This window comes from Ixodes scapularis, unplaced genomic scaffold (assembly GCF_016920785.2).
Source record: "Ixodes scapularis isolate PalLabHiFi unplaced genomic scaffold, ASM1692078v2 PGA_scaffold12__126_contigs__length_90152505, whole genome shotgun sequence".
Taxonomy (NCBI): Eukaryota; Metazoa; Arthropoda; class Arachnida; order Ixodida; family Ixodidae; genus Ixodes; species Ixodes scapularis.
Window position 1 is genome coordinate 10,181,358 of NW_024609838.1, and position 23,607 is coordinate 10,204,964.

The window sequence follows — 23,607 nt, forward strand, 5'->3', positions numbered from 1 at the left end:
GAAGGAAGTACATTTCCGTCAGCGGCAATGACATTGGAACAGAGCCCGAAGCTTGGAGGAATTAAACTCTGTAGCTGTGCTTGAGATCCTGTCTTGCACACACCCCTCCTCTCTTCTTTTTTTTTTTTTTTTGCTGTTTTTCTAAAACTTCGGTTCCACTGCTGATACATCATAGAAAAGACATTTTGCAGACACCGTCTGAGTCGCGTACCTTTGAATAACGGTCTCACTGGTAATACAAAAACTGTCTGAATACATGTTCAAAGAATGCATGAGGCAAACATGCTTCCAACATGCTCGAGATATGTCCGCAGACTGTGTCTTTAGAATGATATATGAGCAGTGTGTCTGCGGCTGATGCAAAACGGCGTAACACCGCGTGAATTTCCCAAGCAACGATCAACTTACGCCATCTGGGAGATGGGCCTGTTCCGCCGGTAGTCAATCCGTTGTCCACTGCTCGTGTAATTCAGGAGCGAGATGGAACGGGTGACGGTCATCCTACTACGAAGAGCTCTGGTCGGTCCAGAAGAAGGCGGAGAAGAGTACTGTTGCGTCGGCTGCTGCTGACAGGCTTGCTGTTGCTGAGGCGCCTGCTGCGCCACTATCTGTTCGGAAGATGTCATCCTCTGGCCCTCCAGAGTCTCAGCACCGAGACACGTCTTCCGCTATAGTCGCATGTGAGGACGACAAACTCCACCTGGGTCGCTGGATCACACACTTCACATACCACTAAGCCGAGACGAGCGCGAATATTCTAGTCCAATGGATTCAATAGCTCCTGGTACAGTCTTAACCGAGTCTCAGCACCGTGACACGTCTTCCGCTATGGTGGCGCGTAAGGACGACAAAGAAAGCCCACCTGGTCGCTGGATCATGCACTTCAAACACGGTGAGCTGAGACGGTACGAGTCTTCAGTGCAGATGATTAGATCTCTCCTGGTACAGTCTTCGAAGATACACGGCAAGAAACGAAACGAGGACTTCACGGCTTGGAAGTCTTCCGATACTACTCGTTTCGCTGCAGTCTCGCACCGACTGCCAATCCCCGTTGTGCAACTGTGGGCGTTGAAGAACTTTTTGCTGTTGTCGTGTTGTCTTTCTTTTTCTCGCTTTGGGCTCGCAGTCTCTCGCCAACTCAATTACCGGAGAACGGATTGCTCTACGCGGTCACTCTGTAAACAGAACAGCGGCGCTTGCTTCATGCCGCGGCAATGGAAGCAATGAGCTCGGGCCCAATAGAACCAATAAAATAAAACACCTGCGTACACGAACCCCGGCGACCAGCTGCGAAACACAGTGTACGGGAATTCCTCGAGCATGCGTCCTTGTAGCCGTTTTTTTCTTTTTGGCGTTTTGAGGAATCTAGCCGACGGACTCCAAGCGCAGACGTCGGCGCCGCCTTCGCGGGCACGCAGAAGACGATGATAACCTCGGCTAACGGTCCTTCATCCGTTATGTGCCGTCCGTTATATGCAGGTCTCCGTCAAAGAATGCCGGCTGTGGGAACCGGTTAGTCCTTGTGGCCCGGTTTCGAAGCACAAACTCGTTGACGAATTCGAGTCGCCGAAGACTCTGACTCCCGTAAACGGATCCGGTTGATGGTAAGGCAAACCGTTAAGTAAAACCGCTGTGTCCAGCGGTCCGTCAAACACTGCTGCAAGACCGGGAGGGCGTAGTCTGTCACTTTGCCGTTACGCAGACCAGTACATCCGAGTAGGATCACAGACTCCGCTCAGGGGCATCCCACCCACGCAGGATGGAAATGCGCACACTCGGGCATAAGAGCACGGCTCGATGGCACGAGACACGGGTCGTGGTAGTCACTCGTCGCAAAGGCCGGCGCACAACTGGGTGATCGCTTGGAGCTCACTCAGGCGGCACGTGTGCACTAGCGAACGTCGTCGCCAATGTGCCGTTCGGTCGGTCGTCGTTCAGTTCCTCGCGGTCTGGCAGCGTTCCCGAGCATACCCAGATAGTGCCGCGGGCGTCTGCCGCGAGCTATTTCTTCTTTTACCTCTCCTCGATCCTCGCCCTTCTCTCGCCCTCACACTTGTCTTTCTCTCTCCCTCTCTTCTCACTCTCTCCTCCACTCTCTTCCACAGAGCGCGGCGCGTTCTGACGTCACAATAGAGAGTGCGCTCGCGCCAGCGAAAGCTGTTGCGTTCGGGTCGGTTCGGTACGAGAGTTACAGCGAAGCGACGAAGCGGAATGTGCATTTATTTCGGTGAGGGAGAGAGTGAAGGAGAGAGGGGAGGTTTTTAGAGGATTGTAACTTGCTTGCGCGTGGCTGAACTGGAACAACAGCACGCGACGTCGTCGCGGGGGAGAGGGTCTAATAAAAGAGGGGGAGAATGTGGGTGGAGGGGAAGCCAACAGACACGATGCGAGCTAACCGGAACACAAAAAAACAAAAGAGCAAAAACAAAACAAAAAACAAGAGGGAAAGCATGGCGGAAGGCCAGTTGAAAACGTACAAAACACTCTCGGAAGAGAAAGAAAAATATGGAACGACACGAAGTGTACGTTGTAAACGCGAAAACAAGAACGCTCCGTGGAAAACGTTGGGAGGCTAAGAAGAGAAGGCAGGAGGCCGAAAGTGCGTGATCCCAGATGCCCTATGCCTGGTGCCCCTTTCCTTCACCCCCCGCAGGGAAGTGCGTCCGTACCACGCGCTATTTGTCACTATCGATCATGGTATACGATACAATATGTTATAACCTGGAAACGGGGCGACAGTTGGAAGGAGCGCGCCAAGCGGAAGAGACGTAGAGAAGGGGAAGCGAGGAAGCTGGGAAGGTGAACGCGAGACGTCCCTTCAATGTGGGTATCCGAGCGTTTTATATGTTGGACGAGGGAACCGACACGGCTCCGTACGCGTCGTAGCCCTCGGGGAATCGGGATAAAAAGTTTTGGGAACTAAGATACCGTGTTCCGTTTCACCTTCCGCTACGAGTCGCTACGGACGCTACGAGTCGCAGGAGCCAATCCCGTGCTCGGAGTTCGACACGTGGCCTTCGAGTTGGGCGGAGCAACGCTCAGCTCTCAGCTTGTGAAGCCGCGCCAAACGGCGCCTAAATTCCCCCGTCCAGTGATGTGAATTAAGTCCGTGGTCTGTAGCAGCGAATGGAGGGATAAATTCCCATTGGCTCCGTGTCACGCGTGCCCCGTGCTCATTTCGCTGCAGCAACAACGTTCATACAAACGATGCTCCTTCGCCTTTTGTCCTTGAAGGAAAGTAAACAAAAAAAAAAAAAAAAAAGGAGGAGGGGGGGGGGGTTTGGAGCCGACGAGATCATTCTTTTATTATACCAAATTCTTTTTAAATGGATTGTTCTAACGGCATATACCGCTCCTTCGATACGGTGTTATAGGGCTCACTGAAATCAGGACAGGTGAAACACTGGCGTGCGCAAGTCTCGCGAAGTAGTGCCATCAGAGTTTGGCGCTCCGCAAGTCTTTGCAACAAAGCTTCCACGGCGGTTTACTCGAACAAACGATGATAACTCACGAGGAACTCTCTTACTGCGGTGGAGGGATTCTCTAAGCAGACAAGGAAACGTTCCAGAGCAGGTTGTCTTATTGTAACAAGTGTTCGACAGCGTGAGATCCGTTTGTCTGCCTTTAAAATATGGTGACAATAGTTTACGTTGTACAGAAGAAATATTGCGGTACAGCAAAACTGCTAACCTGGGATATTGAACACGGGCATCAGGCTGTACTGATTACACGAACGTACAGGGGAACGATGCTCATCGGCATCGAAACGGGCACGGCCAGCCTCCAGTTAGGTTTTCTGCTATGCTAAGCAACACCACGAAGAAGCGAGCAAGCCCTCTGACGCCACACAACGTCAGAAAAAAAGAAAGCGAGCAGAAAAAGGTGTACTACTGAAAGGAATCAGATAAACAAAACCTTTCGCATCACGACCCCATCACCCGACCAAACACGAGACTCAAAACCCCCGAAAATGTACGACACAGCCACAAGCGCAGGGACGTCCATGTTTTAAACAAATTCCCAACACTATACGGCGCCAACGAAGCCCTCAACCTGCAGGGGCGGCTTCGTTACCACGCCGAGCGCGACGCCGTTCTTCCCCGACCACTCTGTCCGATCACGCAACGTTAAGGCACGTTACGCGTGTCGCCCCAGCGTGCGGCTTCGTTCCTCGCCTCCCTTCCCCGGCCCTCTCACCATCTCTTACACGAGGACAAGGAGTGCCACAAGACCGCGTCGTGTCAGGCTCCGCGACGCTCCCGCGTTTCGTTACCGTCGACCGCCGACGCCGCCTGGAAAGTCCAGTCTCCGAGGGACGGAGGACGTGTCGGCAGCCGCCCGTTCGAGTCTCGAGATGGATTGCGGCGGTGGCTGCGGGGACAGTCGGCGCCGCGGATTTCTGGCGGGGATACCCAGGCGATCGATCGGTCCCTCGCATTCCGAAGTGTGTAGGCCTGTGCGCGCCAGGAATGCTTGTTGAAGAAGCTGTCCAAGCGCGTGCTTGTGTCTGTCTGTGAGGTGTGTGTATGCGAGAGGTCATGTGTGTGTTTAAGTTAGATTGCGTGCGTGTGTGTGTGTTTGTGTGAGAGAGAACCTGTATGTGAAGTGGTACGTGTGTCTGTTTGGGCGCGCGCGCGTGTATGAGTGTGTGAATTGCGCGATGAAATGTTTCTCAGTATTGCGTTCCTGTCGGCATGCATCCTTCCAGGGGTGTTCCCCGGCGATTTTTCACTCACGACTATATCACTCGATGGGTCGTAGGCCTTTTGGACAAACAGGTCAGTGCGTGAGCAAATCACTGCTCGAAGAATTTAATAAAAAAAATCCTGACCCCCCCGGGGGGGGGGGGGGGGGGGGTATGTAGAATAGAGTCGTCAGTGTTCGAAAAAAGGTCGCGGCATCAACCTCTCTATTAAAAAAAAAAAAAAAAAAGGGGGGGGGGGGGACGCAGTATGTGAACAATTTCTCATCTACAGCTGGGAGACTCGTCGCCCCTGTGAGGCAGACCAAGTTCTAGGCTGTATAATCACACACACAACCCTTTCTTTTTTCTAGTGGACAAGCTTCAGACGAACTAGTGAAGAAAGGTAAAAAAACACAGTCGAGCTGGTACAACTCTTTTGTACTGTCCGTTTTTTTTTTTTTTTTTTTAATTTTTCCTACGTCTCAGGTAAAGACTTCGTTGTACTGTCCGTTTTTTTTTTTTTTTTTCCTACGTCTCAGGGTTACTATGAATTTCAGACGAACTGCTTTCAAACGATGATATGTAGGTTGTGTCCTTGTTCGACAATAATGTTATCTAGGTGTATGTAAGTCGCTATGTTTCCGCGGTTCGTTTCACGCCTAAAGAATTTGCACATTTTTGTTGTTGCCAGTTTCAAGGTTCAAGCGCTCCGAGGAAGAAATGAAGAGTACCACTTATTACTGACAGCTATAGGACCCATACTACGCGCTCAACGCTGTCATCTTTTAGAGCCGCATATGTGGAACCAACTCAACCCATTAGATTTTATAAAAAAAAACAAAAAAAAAAGACATGTTCACCAGCGAGACAATTATTTTTATGAATGTTTCGTAATGCGCGCTTGTAGTTTGATCTTAATTATGTTACGCAAACTCCCACTGCTTTGTCCTGGCTACAACCGGTCTTTTAACCGGCCCCAGGTAAAAATGCGTCAGGTCGACTGTGTCAGATAAAACTGGAGAAACGGCGTCGGTAAGTTTCGAATGCTGCAAAATAAATCTGACTTACTTCGATGTCGCTCGAAGTCGCAGTTGGCTGCATATATCCGTGCACATAACGCGTGCGTCGTTTTATCCTTGATCCAGTTTTTTGAACCGGCGCATTTGATTTTATTTTTTTTTTTTACCCGTTCCGTTTTCGATTGATGAGGGTGTGCCCGTGATCTCATTCGGGAGGTGTTGTGTTTCGCTTTGGCTCGGCGGCACCGCCGATAGCCCGAGGAGTACAAGCGTGGGCTGACCATTGCGAAACTTATAATTAGACTCGATGATGAGGGCAATTTCGTGTGCTCGGACGCGGCGATCGGTTCGCGGCGAGATGGAGCGGCGGCCACGAAGCATTGCAAGGTGAAGCGTTACGCAATAACAACGTTCCGAACGAGGAAAATGAAAAAAAAAAAAAAAGCGATTCCGGTCATTGCTCGTATATACAAAACGAAAGGGCACTGAAAAAACAATCACCGTGTCTTCACGCGTATAAGTCGCGGTTTCTTTTTGAAAATTTCTGTCTGTGCGTCTTATACGGTGGTTCGCGCGTTTTCAACGTAAAACGTTCCTTGGCTGGCTACTCCCGATTTCGTGAAGCTGTGGCCCGTGAGGTCCCATAATGCAGCGCGCGCAGTCTTGCATTATGGGACACATCCCAGACCTACACATCGATTCAGTTTTTCCGCTACATTTAGCGGGAAAGTTGAATTGGTGTATATGTCACGTAACATCACGTCACGCGACGTCGATTTCCCTGCTAAATTTCGCGGGAAAAGTAACGTCTTGCGATCTACACACCGATTCAGTCTCCCCGCTAAATTTAGTGGGGGAAATGAGGTCACGTGACCTGATGTCACGCGACATATACGGCAACTTAGTTTCGCTTCTAAATGTAGCGGATAATGTAACTGCGCGTGACCTACAAACCGATTCGGTTTGCCCGCTAAATGTAGCGCGGAAATTGATGTCACCTGACATGTCACGTGATGTTAGAGCGTTTCACATATTCACGTATTTGCCGTACAATTTATTTTAGCTTCCTATAAGTATACGCTTTAACTGCGCAAATTTGCTTTATGTTTCTCGTTCGATTGGTTGGCGAGCTAGGATAAGAGCGACGAACAGGATGAACTAAAACTCTGACACTAAGGATTAAGAAGACGAAGAAAGAGAGGACGAACAGGAGCCCTAAACTCGTTAGATACAAAGTTGTAGCCGAAAGTTCGCGGAGCGCGCCGATTGGATGTCGACGAGAAAAACGCGAAGTCATTGTCGTGATTGTCCAATCGGCGCGCTCCGTCAACTTTGCCTCCAACTTTGTATTTGACGAATTTAGGGCCCCAGGAGTCTCAAAGGTTTAGCGTTCTCTTTCTCTCGAGTCTTGGGTTTTTTAGTTCATTGCGCTTAAACTTCACCAGCTGGTTTCCACCCTAACATTCTGTTCGACATTAGCGAGTTCTCGCATTGCGTATGCGAGCGAACGCAAGTGCTTGCGTTATCGTTGCGAATGAGAAAGAGGCGAGGCGTCAAGGGAGCATGGCTTGTGGAGGCTACGCTGCTGAAGTCACGTCCTCTCCTACCCTTGTATTCTCCTCGAATTTCACAGATCTTTCCGGAAGTTGACAGAGCGCCTACGTCATTTCCTGCTAAATCCGCAGTGCGCATACGCGGCGAGGTTGGCGGGCCGGTGGGGCCACGCCGCCACGGTCGGGTCATCGAGTTGGATTTGTTCGGGTGCGTCGGTTGCTTACGTAGGATTGTGACGGCTCGAACGCTTCTACCTCGCGTAGAACAGGGATACAAAGCCGGGACTGTAAAGCGTGGTAAATTGTAAGGGCTGATATCTGTGATCGTGAGAGGAAGAACGAGAAAAAGAACAACAGAAAACCCGGAGGCAGACGCAAGGTTAGGCCTGTCTGCAAGCGAGCTGGACAAGAATGATGAAAATTCGCTTGCACCTTTGCATTTAATTGCATTATAATTACAACCTTCACTTGCAAGCTTCACCCTTGTTGGTGTTAGACTGGTGGCAACTGATAAAACCCGTTTGCTCTACTGACGTCTAACCCCTGGTTAGCTCAGTTGGTAGAGCGCTCCACCTGTAATGGAGAGGTCCCGGGTTCGATACCCGGACCAGGCGGATTTTTTCAGTCGCGCACCAGTCACCTAGCTGTGTTTGGAGATTTACGTTTGTCCTTTGTCCCCCTTGTTCCCCTTCTCCAAGGATTATTTTCATTATCTTCCCTTCGTCGATTCGGAGCGGGTCCCATGAAGCGGAATTTTGCCTCCCTCGCGGATTTCGGAAAGCGCTCCGAATCTACGAGTGGAATTCACCATAAGTAAAAACTCTTCTTTTTGACCCCAAATTTGCCCCTGAGGACTATATATACACCGAATGCGGACCTCAGTCCGGAGAAGGCGGTGTATTACGGTCACAATATTGGTATGCGGGCTCATCGAGGCAGTTTAACAGCGCCGATCGTAGAAACATAGAAGTGCGACCTCTTCGAGGGTAAAGCTTGTACACCAACTCCCTTTTTTTTAATTTTTAGACAACTCTTCGTTTATTGGCGAGGAGATCAAACTATAGGGGGCGCTATGCCCAGCTTGCCATTCCCCGGAGTTCCGTGTTCACGAGGCTTCTGCAGCGGAATTTTTACTTCAGCTTTCTGAGCGCCGGGCAAAGGTTCGCGCATGACTCGTGACTAACCTTTTCTCCCATGCTCAGTCGAGAAAGACAAAGTAAACAATTCACGAGTGCGGCGTCCGCGTCCGGCTCCACCGATGGGTGGTTATCATTTGAGCCCGTTCTCGTTTCGACCTTCTCACTTGGCCCTTCTTAAAACAACCATTCTCAAAAAGATCTCCTCTCTTGGACCTGTCGCATTTGGTCTTTTCCCGTTTCGTCTTTCGCATTCCAACCCTCCTCATTTGAGCCCGTTTTCGTTTCGCCCTTTTCACCTGGCCCTTTTCGAAACAGCCATTGTTAAAAATATCTCGCTTTGAGTCGTCGCACTTGACTCTTTCTATACCAAAATCGTTTATTATGGTAATATTATTACACTGATAAAATTTATGTGTGTGCGTGTGTGTGTGTGTGCCACACGACAGGCATACTCTCTCTTCTAAGGATTTTAGCAGTGCGTCGAGGTCGTCATGAAAAGCTACTAGCTGACAACAAAACAGACCAACTGTTTATCGCAGCTAGATCATATTCCGAAATGTGACGTTGTTTTAGGTCTCTCGACTTGGGACAATGCCACCACTTCTATAATGCAGTGGTTCTCAAAAGGGGGTCTGCGAAGACATCCTAGGGGTCCGCGAAGCCCTGTCTCATCAGTCAGGCATGGCTATATTAGTTGTCTTTCTTCACGTTGAGAAGAAACGTTCCAATTTTCGGGAGAGTAGTCTCGTGGGTATGTCAATGAGATAAGTCTACTTTACACTAGCAATCGGTTATATCCACTGATTATATCATTATCATGATAACCTATACATTTCTATTCCCCTCACCCCGAGCGGGGTCCTCCATCATCTCCACCTTTCTACAAGGGGTCCGCGAAACATCAATGGTTGAGAACCACTGCTATTATATATGCTTTTTCTGTTCAAACAAAGTTTCCAAATTAACAGTTCATCGCTTTTTTTTTCTCGTTTGCTTAGAGGAAGAGATGCAGGCGACAATGCACGATTCTCAGTGCGTACCTCTACACATAATATATATCTCATGGTATGTTGGGGGCCCAAGCAAGGCAAGGCTCATCAACAAAGCCGCGAAGGCATAACGACGTTAAGCATGCCGAACTAGTGCCATTCGGTCGTAGCGCGAACGGGCGAAATGAGAATCGGTCCAGTTGCGAAAAACACGATTCGGATCTTATGAGAAGGTTCAAACGAGAAGGACCAAATGAGAATGGGTCGAAATGTGCAAGGTTCAAATACGAATGGGACGTTTTGAGATACAACCCCACCGATTGAACGCGAGCCGCGGCCGTACGCTGTCGCAACGTTCGGGTATACGTTCGCCGAACGATGCGTCAAAACGGACAAGTCGTCGTCCATGTTGTTGTTGTTGTCGTCCCCGTCGGTGGGGTTCTCAGTTTAGCCACTAGGGGCGCGACGGTTCGATCTCCTTCCCAATAAAGGCGTGCGACCGAAGCAACGTTGCGACTCAAAGACCGCGGAAGATAGGTGATGTCCCTTTGGCCCGATTAATATACACTCTAAGGAATCTAGACTGTCTACTTTCTCCGCAAAGCACTCGGAGGAGTCAGTTGCACAAAATCCATCTTAACGTAAAAAAAAAAAGAAAAAAAGTTTGGTTTGTGAATTTGCATGGACACAACGAAATGGCATGTTCACTGCCACAGCGCTGACTGTTTTTCGGTTTTTTTTTCCTTTAGATTTTTTAGACTGTAAGCTCGCAGTTTCTATAAAATGTCCAACTTATTCGTTAACTCGTAGTTAATGCGTTTAAACGTGGGTATACCATAATTCCATCAAGTTGTGCTGCGAGTTGGTTGAAATTTCTCGGGAGCTGCCAACCGCACACTTTTCCGGTCTGAAATGCCAACTCCCCAAATTACTTTGCCTCCCCAATTGAAAAAAAAAAAAAAAGAAAAAAAAGACAAAAAAACACAGGACCCGCTTTGCGTCACCCAGTATAGTCAGGCGGAATTCCGAGAGTCTTGGCCTTAATTACAGCAAGAACCAGACTTAGGAAACATCGTCGACGTCAGACGCAAAACGACACCGCGGGCATATGTTATTTCGGACGAGCTTATACTTTAAAATCATGAAGGAACAAACGCAAAGATGGCGCCAGCCCAATAAGACAGCGGGTGTACTGGGCAGGGTGGACAGACTGGGCCAGACAAGCATTTACGAAGCCACGGGAATCGACCTTTCTCAGGAACAGCTTGTCTAAGCGCCAACACAAGTAGTAGACATAGGTTTCTATCCGTACGCTTTATATCAGCGATCACCTTGCTAATACATCTTACAAAAGAGAGTGTGTAGACGCAGTCTGGGGGGGGGGGGGGGGGGGGGGGGAGCCGTGTTTCTTTTTCGTATACGATGATCCTGTCACGTCCTCCGAGCACACGTATGTGTGAAGCTAACAACACGAACATGCTCGGGGCATGCCCGAAGATAGTTCTCTCATCATACGTCTGAAGCGAACACATTCCGCTGGAACAAAATGGCGTCATTCGGTTGAATCTTACGCTGTACGCCGCCAATCGCTTCCTAAGACGTACACCGTCCCGCATATATATATATACATACATATATATATATATATATATACACACACTCGGAAAGGGTGTAATACTACTTACACCCCTTGTCCCATGCCTAACACTCCAAAGCTACATTTGGACGTTCAGGCCACTGACGTTCGTCGAACTGACGATACCAACTTTTACGAGGGGCTTAATAGCTGTGTGATATAACTTACTAAATAGCGAATGTGCGTATTAAAAACTACAAAAATAAAAGAAGGACTGAGGTTTTGCAGCAGGGTAAACAAAGCCTCGAGTGTTTTCTGTAGTCTTTAATGGGGACATTAGCTATTATAATAAGTTGTATCGCTCGACTACCAAGCCGCTCGTGAAAGTTGGTATCATTGGTTCCATGTCAGTGGACTAAACGTTGAATTGTAGTTTTTGAGGTGTTGCGTACGAGACAAGGGGTGTAAGTACTACACCCCTTATTTCGGAGAGTGTACTTGTGCGGAGCACGAAGGGCTCCCCTTATCTAGGAACTCTCCCAAGAGCTCTGAGAGAAAGTAGACGCTTCTTATGTCCGACAACCGATAAGCCGACACGACTGCGGTGCTAGCCGATAAGGACGCCAAAGAACGAATAACGAAGCATGAACAGAACACACCCCTTTAAAGTTACGTCCCCTTACGGTCGATCTGAAACTACTGCAAAGTGGCGTGCACAAAACACACTCGGAAGTGAGCATTATATCAGGTACGAACTTGCCAGCTTGTCGGTGCCTTTTGCGCACGCCACTTTTCAGTATTTTCAGGTCGACCGTAAGAGGGCGTAATTTTTTAAGGGGTTCTATAAGCCTAGGCACAGAAATAATCTGAAGCACAAATTCCTCTTAACCCATGAGCGTTAGTAGGCGACGAAACACTCTAACGGAGGCACAAATCCAGATACCCAAGAAACCCTTTTGGAAAGTGCGCGTAATCTGGTAGCTGCTTCGTTCATTATCCGAGTCGACTAAAGAGGCTTCGCAAACGAGCCAGATTCCAGCCGCCATTGTTGACCTTCTCTTGTCTTAGCCACATGCCGAGCCAGTAAGGCGGGCATTGACGAGCTACCACGATGGCCAACGCTCGGGAGAGGGAGGATTCTAAACTAGCAATAACCTGCCCCGTTGTGGTAATGATAAAGCCAATTAAACGTAATAAGAGAAAAAAAAGAAAGAAACGATGGTCGGTTATGGCGGCGCCCATGCACAGCTGCTTCAAAACGTCTATAGTTTAGGCAAGCATTTTGAGCTAAACCTTTTTTTTTTTTTTGTCAAAATCCCCATCAAGCAACATTGGCGGGGATCCAGTAGCATATACGTTCCGTGCCTAAGAAATGGCGACTGCCGATGTCGCTCGGTGGGGTTCTGAAAAAGGGCCTATTGTTCTGGAAATGGGCGGCGTGCGTTGTGATAAGATATTAGATGCAAAGATTCCATGCAGTGAGAGAATTTCCCTACTATATCTCCATACTGACAAAGAAAGGCACTATTGATTTATCTGGGGCATCTCTTGTGCCCACCTGCGGGTGGCTGCGACAGTTGCTCAAGCCGGGCATCCACAGTCGCTGGTCGGCGCTTTCAAAGCCCGAAATGCTGATTTGGCAGTAGGGGAATCAGGCGGACGCTGAGCGCATTTCCGCCCAGTCGTTGACTATGGAGAACGAAGCACTAGTGTTACAAGATTATGAAAGAGTAGTCATAATTATGACAATTCCTTCTTTTGATGGCTGACGTTAAAAGTAGTTAGATTACAACTGCACCTATTTTTTAGCCAATCTTAATAAATTACAACGACAGATTATTCAAAAGGCAAGAAAATTAGAGGAATTAGTTTACTTCGATTAAATTACTACCCGGGACTGGTCTCAAGGTTCTGAAATGTCGGCGGCATTTTATTATTTTCGACGACAGTCGGAAGTTTCGGTGAAAAAACAAAGAGCACAAATGAAGTGAGCGCGTACTATATACATTCCTTTGTGTTGAATTGACTCGTGAGTTGCTATGCGGAAAATGTAGGCGTGCGAGTAGCTTCTTTAACGCACCTGTAGATCACGTGAACACCTCCCGAAGCACACGCGGATTGACGTTAACACCTTGTTATCGTGTCATCAACCGCTGTCGACAGATCAATACGGTTTGATAGGGGCATTGACATCTTGCCATGAGAGTGGAGTTCTTCACGGGTTCTGTATTATTACAGGTGTTGAGTACATGCACTGCAAGAACAATGCGCGCAGGTTCAATTCTTTAAAGAGCACACGAAGGAGAAGCCCAACAACCAAGTCGCTAACAGGTGCCCGCCTAGCGAGTTATCTGTCAAGAGCTCAACAAGGGAGCCGGTCTGCGAACCGCGTCCCGTTTACTGGCCTACGGAACAAACATCTTACTCAAAAGTCATGTGACAAAGGTCACACGACCCGGACATAAGGCACACGTGTCTACGTAAGGATGTTGATGCGGTGATTGTAGCCCTCGCAGAACTGAAAACTGCGACGTCTTTTGAGTCCGAAATTTGGCAGGAATTACGGGGCTCGTGACAAAGGACGCAACTTCTGAAATTGCGCGATCACGTCGGAACGCTTCACATCCCAAGTGTGGGTACCAGACAACGTCTGGCGGCCTACATAAGGAACGACTGGAATTTAATGGCTGGCACTCGAAAAAAACATTCCGTCTTGCGTGCCAGACTGAATTGCGCAGATTCCTGCCTATTTTATTTTTGTTTGTCAATCCCCCTTTTCTCATGAACCACAGTTACTTCCACGTGCTCACGATGTGGTTCAAAACCAAGCAACCGCACCATAATAATATAGACATTGCTTGTACGTTACTAGGTACGTAACTAGCTACAAGTACCGCGTTACTTGTCCCTAGTTACTTTTTCCGTAACGAAGTAACGACCTAGTTATCTTTTAAGAGGAGGGACAAGCATAGCGTGTTTCAGATACTTTTTTTTATGAAGTAACGATTAACGAAGTTTAGTTACCCCTGGAGGTGAACGTGCACAACACAAGTGTCGAACCAGTTCTGCCCCCGGTAAGCTACTGTAATTTGCACGAGGAGAAAACGCTACATAGACCATAAAAAGATGTGCAAAATGTAGGCATCAGTATAACCACAGTTATCCCTCAATTAACGCGCAGAAAAGCGAGGAATTCTTAACGACAACAACATTGGAAGCGGCTACTGCTTTATCAAAACGACGCATTCGGATTGTAACGACAAAACAACGCGTTACTTTCAAGCTGCAGTAACGCGTTCCTTTTGAATCGTACTGACGAGTAACAGTTCCTTTTTGAAGGAGTGACGATATTTTGTTACTCTATTTCAGTAACGTCTACATGTCTGCATAATACTCACACGGACAAAACAACATAAGTTTCCCAAACATGTGCGACAAAACGGCCGACCGATCCAACGAATCATCTCGAACTTTCTGACGCGTCGCTCGCTTTGTCCTGTCTCAGCCGTAACCGTTTTTGTACCTCCCAAACGGTGCGATAAGCCATCCGGTACGCACTGCGCATGCGCCACCACAGAAGACTCCCATATGCGGAGTTCGTGTACCGGAGGGCCCATAATACCGCATCGGATGAGCGAAAACGGTTCCCTGAACCTCTCTAGTGGCGTACGAACGCGGATTCCTCATAAGGCCAAGTTAGCATAGTTCAATTTGCATGCTACGGGAGCTTACGTCTGCTACCGTCGAGTTACGACCGCGGGTCACCAGGACATGCGTGCTTTGCATGAAGCATGGCAGCCCATTCAAGCTTATTTGCACGCGCCATGCAAACCACCGATGTCCTGGTGATTCGCGGTCTTATCCTAACGTAACAAAATGCAACGAAAGTAAACTTTCCCGCCTAAATGGGCTTCCTTCGAGGCTTTCGGTCCCAATATTTACTCCCCCCACCCATTCTAAGAACAACGAGGCCCTTGTCACTAAATCACATATGACGAAAGATCACTTGAAACGACTGAAATACTAATACAGCGGTCGAAATTACGCCAGTGAATGCTATACGCTTTTCATGCGTTGCGGTTGACTAAGCTCACTGCGTTCCACACCACACTGAATAGGTATGCTTCTACAGAGGACCAGAATGAGAGTGTACGCACCTAAAGTTGGTGGCCACGGTTCTCGATGCGGCGCGAAAAACGATGGCTCTTTTCCTGACACGCACCCGCTGCACCGAAGCACAAATCTTTGCGCCGCCGACATCCCAGCGCCTGAGATCAGCCATCGCGCTGTTGGGCACTTGGTCTCCCGAAACACCTCACACGGAAAGCCGGACAAAGTGACCCCGAGACAATAGGAAGAGACCACCACCGGAAACCCTCCCCAAATCCGCCCAAGGACGGACGACCAAATGCAGACGACCGTTAGCAGACGACGTAGAGGGCAGCCGTATAGCAGACGAAAGTGAGCGGGCCTTGGCGTCCGGCGACACGGTGTTTCAGAATGAGGGCGTCAAGCGAGCGTGTCGTTGTGGACACGTTTGCATTCCCGAGGTTAGGACGCTGGGATTGTACGAACACCGGGTGGGGGGAGGAGATGAAGGAGGGAGAGGGGAGATGATGGCGAGGAGGTGTCCAGGATTAGCGCCCGGGCACGGTTCCCAGAACGGAGGCGCGGCATCGGGGACTGTCGTGTAGGCGCGTGTTTTGCGCACGAACCGTGTGCTTCGTGGCGTCTTCCCCCCCGGGGAACTATTGTAGTGTCAAGTTCGAGTTCGTGATAGCGAGGTCTGGAACCGGGGCTTCCAGTCTTTGTCGTGTTCTGTTCAGCCTTGATACGGTGACGCCCGAACGTGCACGCTTAATTTCAGCATAAGGCAGGGCTCAGTCAGTGGCAGCTTATGAAGCCACGCAGGGTGAGGCCCTCCACGATTCTTTTCATCGAGGTCTTCGGTATTCTTTTAGGCTGAGGGCGAAACTTCATTGACTGCGGAGCCAAGCGATAATAAGATGCGATAATAGAATGTCAGTGAGTAAAGTAGATCGCGAGACTTCATTTGCAGCTGGTACCGCAAAAGACAGTGGGGATACGCAGGGACCGACCGTGGTAGAACAATTAATTTCCGAGGACATGCGGTCAGAAATTTTTGTACTGAGCGAAACATAAGTATTGATATATCTAAGGTCTAGCCATTCAATTCCAAAAATGACGACATTACAAACCATGTTAAAAAAAATAATCAGTTCTTGAAAGGTTTTTTTGAGGCCGCAAGCACTATCGCCCCCTGGTACACTAGAAAGGAAACTGGGCGATGAAAAGCTCTTTCGCATAAAAAAAAAAAAAGCTTAAAAGAAACCATTATAGGTTTTTCACGAAGAACCCTTTTAGGCGGTGCTTCAAACCACTTTTCGGGATGCAAAATATGGTCAAGCCAAAGAACCCCTAAGAGTTTTTTTGTTTTTCTTACGACTAGCCATTTTTTTAAGTGTGCTCTCGTGTCGTCGACAATGTTACAAAATAGTTTTACGCCAAGGATTGTGCTCTATACGCGTGTGCAAATACTGCTCTTTGTTCTGACGCGTTTCCTGGTCAGCGTGGCACTACAGTGGCCTAAAGGGGGTAGTGTAGTTATCGCGTAGCCTCTACCATGCATCGGGAACGGCCGCTCCTTGGAAGACGATGTAGGTGGCGCTTCGATTCGCAGCTCCGATGGGTGCCTCAATCGGCCGGCAGATAGAGACACCCTAACACGCCTCATGACTAATATAAATACATCAAAAACAATTATTTGTTTCCAGTGAACTTCCAACGACATGATTTAATGTGTTTGAAGGTGAATAAAAAATGTGAGGCTAGAAGACGACAGTGCAGTCGGTAGCTGCAAATCGGCCGGAGCTGGCCGGATCCAAACTGACCAAGCGGCCAAGCCGGAGCCATAGCCGGAACGACGGTGCTGCAAGCGCCAGCGCCACCCGCGGCCGTCTTCCAACGTTGTGCCGCTTCTCCGGTTTCGTTCGTTACACTACCCCCTTTAAGCCGCTGTAGTGGCACCTTGTAGGGCTCTTGGGGTACTAATTTGGTCACCGCGAGAGACAAATCTAATTTGCCTTTCCGGGAGCGAGCTAAGATATGGTTCGCGAACGGTTCGCCTGCCCAATGCGAGCGAAGAACGGGATTTTTCTGCTACGAAACACAATTTGCAGAGGAAAACAAAACAAGAAAATACCGTACGTCGTCTGCTGACAAACCGACACAAAAAAAAAGTAGGTCGTCTGCTACGAACCGAACACCGCGGCGAAGAGAGATCGAATGCAGGATGAAATGATTGCCTGCTATTTCACGCTGGAAAAGCGATCGGTAATCTGTGTTTTCTTCGCCAATCTCAAGTTGTTATGTTGTCGTACACTGCTGATTTCGAATGGCTGATAAATGAGCATTCGAGACAAGCAGATCAGAGGCCGTGAGACTTCACTAGCCATTTGTGCGTTTGGTGATAAGTTTTCACCTAAATACTCCCCGATCGTAGACATGTGAACGATTGAAAAATTAATGAATAGTCGATGCCTCACGCCCAGCAGAGAGGTGTGACACCAGGTCCAATCAACAGACAAGAACGCTATCGCTCTCACATCGACCAAAATATAACCCCCGGGTATCTTCTTCATGGAAATGCCTCTGTTAACGCTCAGCAGGGCTGGTGAAGTCATTTCCGACCAAAAAGCGTATAGTTCTGCTTCTTGGTCAGACCTGAACCACACTGTAAAAAAAGTCTGTGCATCTACTTCCGCGCACAACACTCGGAGAGCCAATCAGCGCAACTTACGGAGGCAGCTCAGCGAATGGCGATGCCGAAACATATGTTTAGACCAAAAAACGCAGTCCGAGTTGTGACATTAAGCAATGCAAGCGTGACATTCTGCATTGCTTAATGCCACTACTCAGACTGCGTTTTTTGGTCTAAACATATGTTTCCGCATCGTCATTCGCTGAGCTGCCCCCGTAAGTTGCGCTGATTGGCTTTCCGAGTGTTGTGCGTGAAAGTAGACCCACAGACATTTTTTAGAGTGCATGTTGGTCTCATGCTCTTCTCCAAGCTGAAGATGCTAAAGAACAAACGTACTTCCACCTGGAACGCAGAACCGTGTATAGAAAGAGTTTTGTCAATGGGAGCAGCGGGTGGAGCCAGGGTGTACACCAGACGCTAATAGAGGGTTTGACATGCTCTATTGGCCAACCAGAAGCCGAAAGCTTCTGGTTGGCCCTAGCGGTCGTAGCAAGAAGCAGTTTTTATAAGAACGTAAGGGTTAAACGTAGTAACTCTTCATGGTTGAAAATATGATGCACATGATGGTTGGATTATTATCATGCAGAAAGATGTAAGAAACGAATGGGCAGCTCGAACTTTGTTTTGCTCGGACCGAGTGTGACCGCTCGGACGGTAAATTCCCTGCCTTCGGCGCCTGGCGTACGGATTATTTCGATCGTTCCGCTAGTCGCGCTCTTCCACCATGATTTAGAATGACCGTGATTGAAACATCACGTGCACCATATTTGCAGTCACCGAGATTACTCCGAGGCACTTATTATTTCCGTTTCTCGCGACCATCGCCAGGGTATTATTTCCGGCTTCTGGTTGGCCAAACTCGAATGAATGGAGACGCCCTGGAACACGCCCGGTCCGCTTTCGGCCAATGACGCCTAGAGCACTGCACGGGCCGGAATTTCTAGGCCCGGCCCGACCCGGCCCGGTAGAGACACAGCCCGGGCCCGGCCCGAGCCCGACAAAATTTTTAATTTCTAGGCCCGGCCCGACCCGGCCCGGAAGAGACACGGCCCGGGCCCGGCCCGAGCCCGACAGAATTTTTAATTTCTAGGCCCCGCCCGACCCGGCCCGATGGCTGTAGCCCGAAACAACCCATTCCCGTTTGAACCGGTCCCGTTTCGACCCGTTCCCAAAACGAGGTCCCCATTTGAACCCGTCCTGTTTCGAGCCATTCTTTGAACGCCCTTCCCATATAAACCCGTACCGCTTCGACCAGTTCCCTAAACGCCCTTCTCGTTTGAATTTGTCCTGCTTCGACCCATTCCCTAAACGCCCTTCTTATTTGAACCAGTTTCCGAAACACCCTTTGCGTTTTGACGCGTCCCGTTTCAACCTACTTTTATAAGGCCCTGCACATCGCAACCTCTTCGCAAAAAGTCTCCATCGTTCTAAGCCTATAGTCTGCGCACCTTTTCTTTTGAAGAATATGTTCTGAAGTAGCTTTACATGTCAACGCGTTCTTAAAATATACAACCCTTTCAGGCAAGCTTAAGTTTAATATATTCCTACTTAACCCCTTAAAACGTTTTTTTCAAGATGGTTCCCAAAACGTGCAAGCGCGAAACGGACTATGTACACTGCGCGACACTGATACCGCGAACACGACGTTGGCTCTTTTTTCGAATTTTACTTCGAAATAGAGTTAGAAGGCACCAAAGTATACCGCTTAGGTGTGTGGCCCAGATGAGCACTTCTAAAGACACTAATAGTTTTGAAAACAGCCTTTTGATTATATGAGATAAACATAAAAAACACTACGATCACTTGTTCGCGCTAATATAGTGTCGCGCTCTTAGAATAACGTACTGAAGCACTTTGGGCAAGCTAAAATTAGCATCGCCATATATGTTTTACATCGCAACGCCATTTTTACGGTACCCAAAGCGCTTGCGTACGTTTTTCTAAATCTTCCTAATAGTGAACTAGATATTTTTGAGAGGGATGAATCAGACAGGTTGACAAGCATATGACTGGGACTTTATTTTGTTTACAATTTATAACACTGAACCCTCGCTCACACGGAGAAAGCTTGAAGGCTTTCTAGCTTCAAAACGTCTTTTAGTTATTAATTTTAATGACGATGTAATGAATTTGCACCTCGTTTTTTTTTTTGTGTAAATTTAAAAGATTAATGATCAAAATTCTTGCTATCAACAACAATTTATGATTTACGGCACAAGATTGCCCAGGCACGGCCCGGGCCGGCCCGGGCCGGCGCGGCCCGAGAACTTTTTTGTTCAAGCCCGAGCCCGGCCCGGGCCCGAGAAAATACGTGCTACCCGGCCCGAGCCCGGCCCGCGGGCCGGGCCGGGCTCGGGCTTTCGGGCTGGCCCGGGCCCGTGCAGTGCTCTAACTCCTCATTTCCTACCTATACTTCCCAGTGAATGACGAAACTCTCTCTATATACGGCTCTACTCGAATGGAGTGCAAGTGGCGTTATCTAAACAACTGCAAATTGCAGCAAAAAAAAAAAAAAAAAAAAATCCGCCTTTCTTCGGGAATTGATTTCAGCGGCTGTACAAGACTACTCAGAGTCCTCTACCCACTCAGCTAGCCAGGAACTAACCGTCAGTAGAGCAAACGGATTTTCACAGTTGCCGCCATGCAGTCCTAATATCGTAACCATATCTAATTAAGCTGAAGATGGCCTCTGAAAGAAACCCGTTTTCAACGCTTAAAAATAGGGCTACCCGCGCTTCTTACTTTTGGATTCGTGCTTCTGTTTCCTTATCAGCGAGTCCCGAGCTTTGACTGGCTTCGGAGAGATAAGATCAAGATGCTAGGCCTAACCCAGCGTTCCTTAGCCTGTCGGTGACCTTAAAGCTGGGGTCACACTGCGCACACATCTTACGAAAAACTGTCTGCATACAGGATCGAACCCGAGTCACCGCGAGATCCGTGCTTCGAATGTAGCATGGCAATGAGTCAAAGGAGAAAACTTGGTACGAGGCATTCGAACCACGGACATGTGGTTCGAATGCCTCAAAGTGGTGGTTCAAACTGTCTTCTCTATGATGTATGAGGCAGTTTGACCCCGGCTTGATGGCGTTGACATCGCTGTGTCTAGGGACACGTTTTTGATCGGAGCCCAAATCGATCGACCCCTTCATACTCAGAACGTCATTAGAATAGAACCGCCTCCACTCATTGTTAGGGACAACACTGTATAATAAATCGATTCATTGAAGGAAACAAAATACTTAATAATTTTTGCGCATGTTAGCCTTCACTGTTCATATCTTGTGGTTCTCCTTGGGGCCACTGCCTTTGGGAGTACCACGTTCGCGGCGAGACGCTCTACCGCGAAGCGGGTTCGTACTCGCGTGGCATGCTGCTCGTTGAGCGCAAACAGACACCAGTCACGTTGGTAACGGTGATAAACTGTTTATTTACAAGGAAACAAAATAACAACAACACAGCGGCTATAAGCTGGTGAACGCCGTCGGTGTGGAGATCGCCCACGGCCGAACGGTCGTTCACAAATGTACAAAGGACGGGGTAAACGCTCACCGGTGCGCCGGAAGGTTCCCCGTTGTCGCCGCCGCCGAATCCCAGGAAGAAGAGAGCGGAGAACTCCTGTCCGCTGGTTTTAAGATAACGGCGGGGGCGAAGTGGCCAATCAAGGAGCGACACGTCGATCTCCTTTGTGCGGGGGTTCGTTACGGACATCGCCCCAAGGGGGAGAGGAGGAAGCCACTCACAGTGGTAAGCAGCGCCACCTCTCGCTACGCCAGCGCGGCCGCCACGGCGCGCCAAAACGCTGACGCGACAGAATGTTGAAAGATCACAATCCCCACACTCCCCCCTCCTTAGCCAATAGTCACCCGCAAACGGGTGGACCAACACAAACAACAAGACTAAACTAATAAAAAAAAGAAAAAAAGGCCGCCAGCGGCTGCAACCACACGGGAAACAACAACCCGGCTCATACGTTCATGGTCCAAAAGTTCGTCCAGCGGTACCTCACCAGCGGTACAGCTCCCAGCGGTAGTCGGTCGGCTGCGTCAACACGTGACCGCCGCGCACGTAGCGGATCACCTCCTGAGCGCACAAGCCGGGGTAGGGCGTCGAGCCCAAGGTGGCGATGTCCCACGGCAGTATTCCGAACGCCCAGACGTCGGACTTGAAAGGGAACACCTGAAGATGCGAGCACTCCGGAGAGTACGAAGTCGGCGACCTTGTAGCAGCCGTGTTCGTTGACGAGCACGTTCCGGACGGCCAGGTCCCGGTGGATTATCCCTCGGCTGCCGATGTAGTGCGTGCCCCACGAGCCCTGCTGGACGCACTGCGCCAGGTCACTGGGGCCCTTGGGACTTGTTACGGGACGAAACGGGAACAGCTGGTCCCTGGTCGGCGAGCTTTCCGACCGCGGCGCGGGTCCCGAAGATGATGAGCCGGCAGTCCCTGGCCGGATGTCGATCCCGACGGCACACGAAAGCGACGGGCTGCTGGTTTGGCCCGCGGCCGGCTGGGGTAGCGGGGCCGCCTGACGAGCCACGCCCAGCCGTGGTCCCTGGACGCCTCTGAACTGCCATAGCCAGGAGACAGCAGCTCCAGAACGACGCGAAGCAAAGGCTGGAGGTCCTCTTCGTAGGTGCGGAACGTACTGCGGTAGAATGACCACTTGGTCTCCGACCGCTCGTGACGACGCTCGCACCGCGCTCTTGCGTTGACATGTGGCCCACGTGAGCGTAGGTGGCAATAACTGACCAATGGCAGTTACGCGTACCCTTTCCCTCGGAAGCCGTGTTTGGGGGATTCCCCTACGGGTTCATCCGGGAGCGAACGCTGAGGTGACGTATCAAGGTCACTGCTTGCCAGTAAACAATGGTGTCTGGCGCGTTCGCGAAGGCAGCAGGTGCATTGTGTGTTGCACTTCCCTTAATGTGACATTTCGCCACTTACAGGGGCTGCCTCTACGAAAACTTCGGATAATAGTTCTTGTCTCCGCAGATTGTAGCGAGACGACTGTTGTTCGCTGCTGGCGTCGTCTCGCGCTGCGTGTGCATGTTTCTGCGGGGGCTGAGTTTGCTCGTTGGCCCCGTTTTCCCTCTCATGGTAGGGTTTCAGATCGCACACATGTACCGGCCCATCGACTTTTCTTGATTGCAAGTTTGTCAGCTTGTACACGAGTGGGAGAGAGAAGTTCCTGCACTCGGTACGGGCCACACCACTTCGGAGCCAAAGCGGCCGAGAAGCCTTTGCTGGCATCACTCAGAGCATGGTTGCGTCTGAGGACGAGATCGCCCACTTTGTAGCGGAGGTCTCGATGCGAGCGGTCGTACTGAGCTTTTTGTTTCGCTCGCGCTACCCCGAGATTGCGACGCGCCTCCGAGAAGGCTTCCGTCATCCGAGTTCGTAGCTGTTGCGCGTGGTCCGTTTGCGTCGGCTGCGCGTTGTCCACCCCGGCGCTCCCCCCTAGGACACGGTCCATGGGGTTCGGAAGCTCTCTCCCGAATGTGAGGAAAGCGGGGGTGAAGCCCGTCGAACGGTTGAGAGTGGTCCGAAGTGCGAACCCGATCTCGGGGATATATGCGTCCCAGTCACGGTGCCTTTCCGCGAAGGCGGCCAGCATTGGTTTGATGTTTCTGTTGCATCGCTCCGTGATGTTCGACTGCGGGTGGTACGGCGTGGTTGTTCTGTGCTTTATGCCAAGGGCCTTGCACGCGTCCACGAATACCTTCCCGACGAAGTAGCTCGCTCGATCAGTCAAAAGAGCTTCGGGGAATCCAAAACGGGTGAAAACCTCCATGAGCTTCTCCGTGATCGCTCGGGCTGTCAGCTTACGGAGTGGAAAAAGTTCCGTCCATTTGCTGAAGTGGTCAGT

At 49.7% G+C, this 23,607-nt stretch overlaps 1 protein-coding gene across 4 annotated transcripts in view; it reads right to left on the bottom strand.

Annotated features, from left to right (window-relative positions):
- LOC8033686 (cAMP-specific 3',5'-cyclic phosphodiesterase 4C) overlaps positions 1 to 23,607 on the bottom strand; it is a 369,069-nt gene that overhangs the window by 150,719 nt on the left and 194,743 nt on the right. The window contains exon 1 of one of the 4 annotated variants that reach the window (XM_029970553.4): positions 409 to 2,032. The exons of 2 other annotated variants lie outside the window; for them this stretch is intronic. In XM_029970553.4, the coding sequence (XP_029826413.2) occupies positions 409 to 626 (218 nt within the window). In that variant the 5' untranslated portion in view covers positions 627 to 2,032. Of the gene's footprint in view, positions 1 to 408; positions 2,033 to 23,607 lie in introns of those variants that run through there. One more of the 4 variants, XM_029970555.4, reaches the window with a different exon arrangement.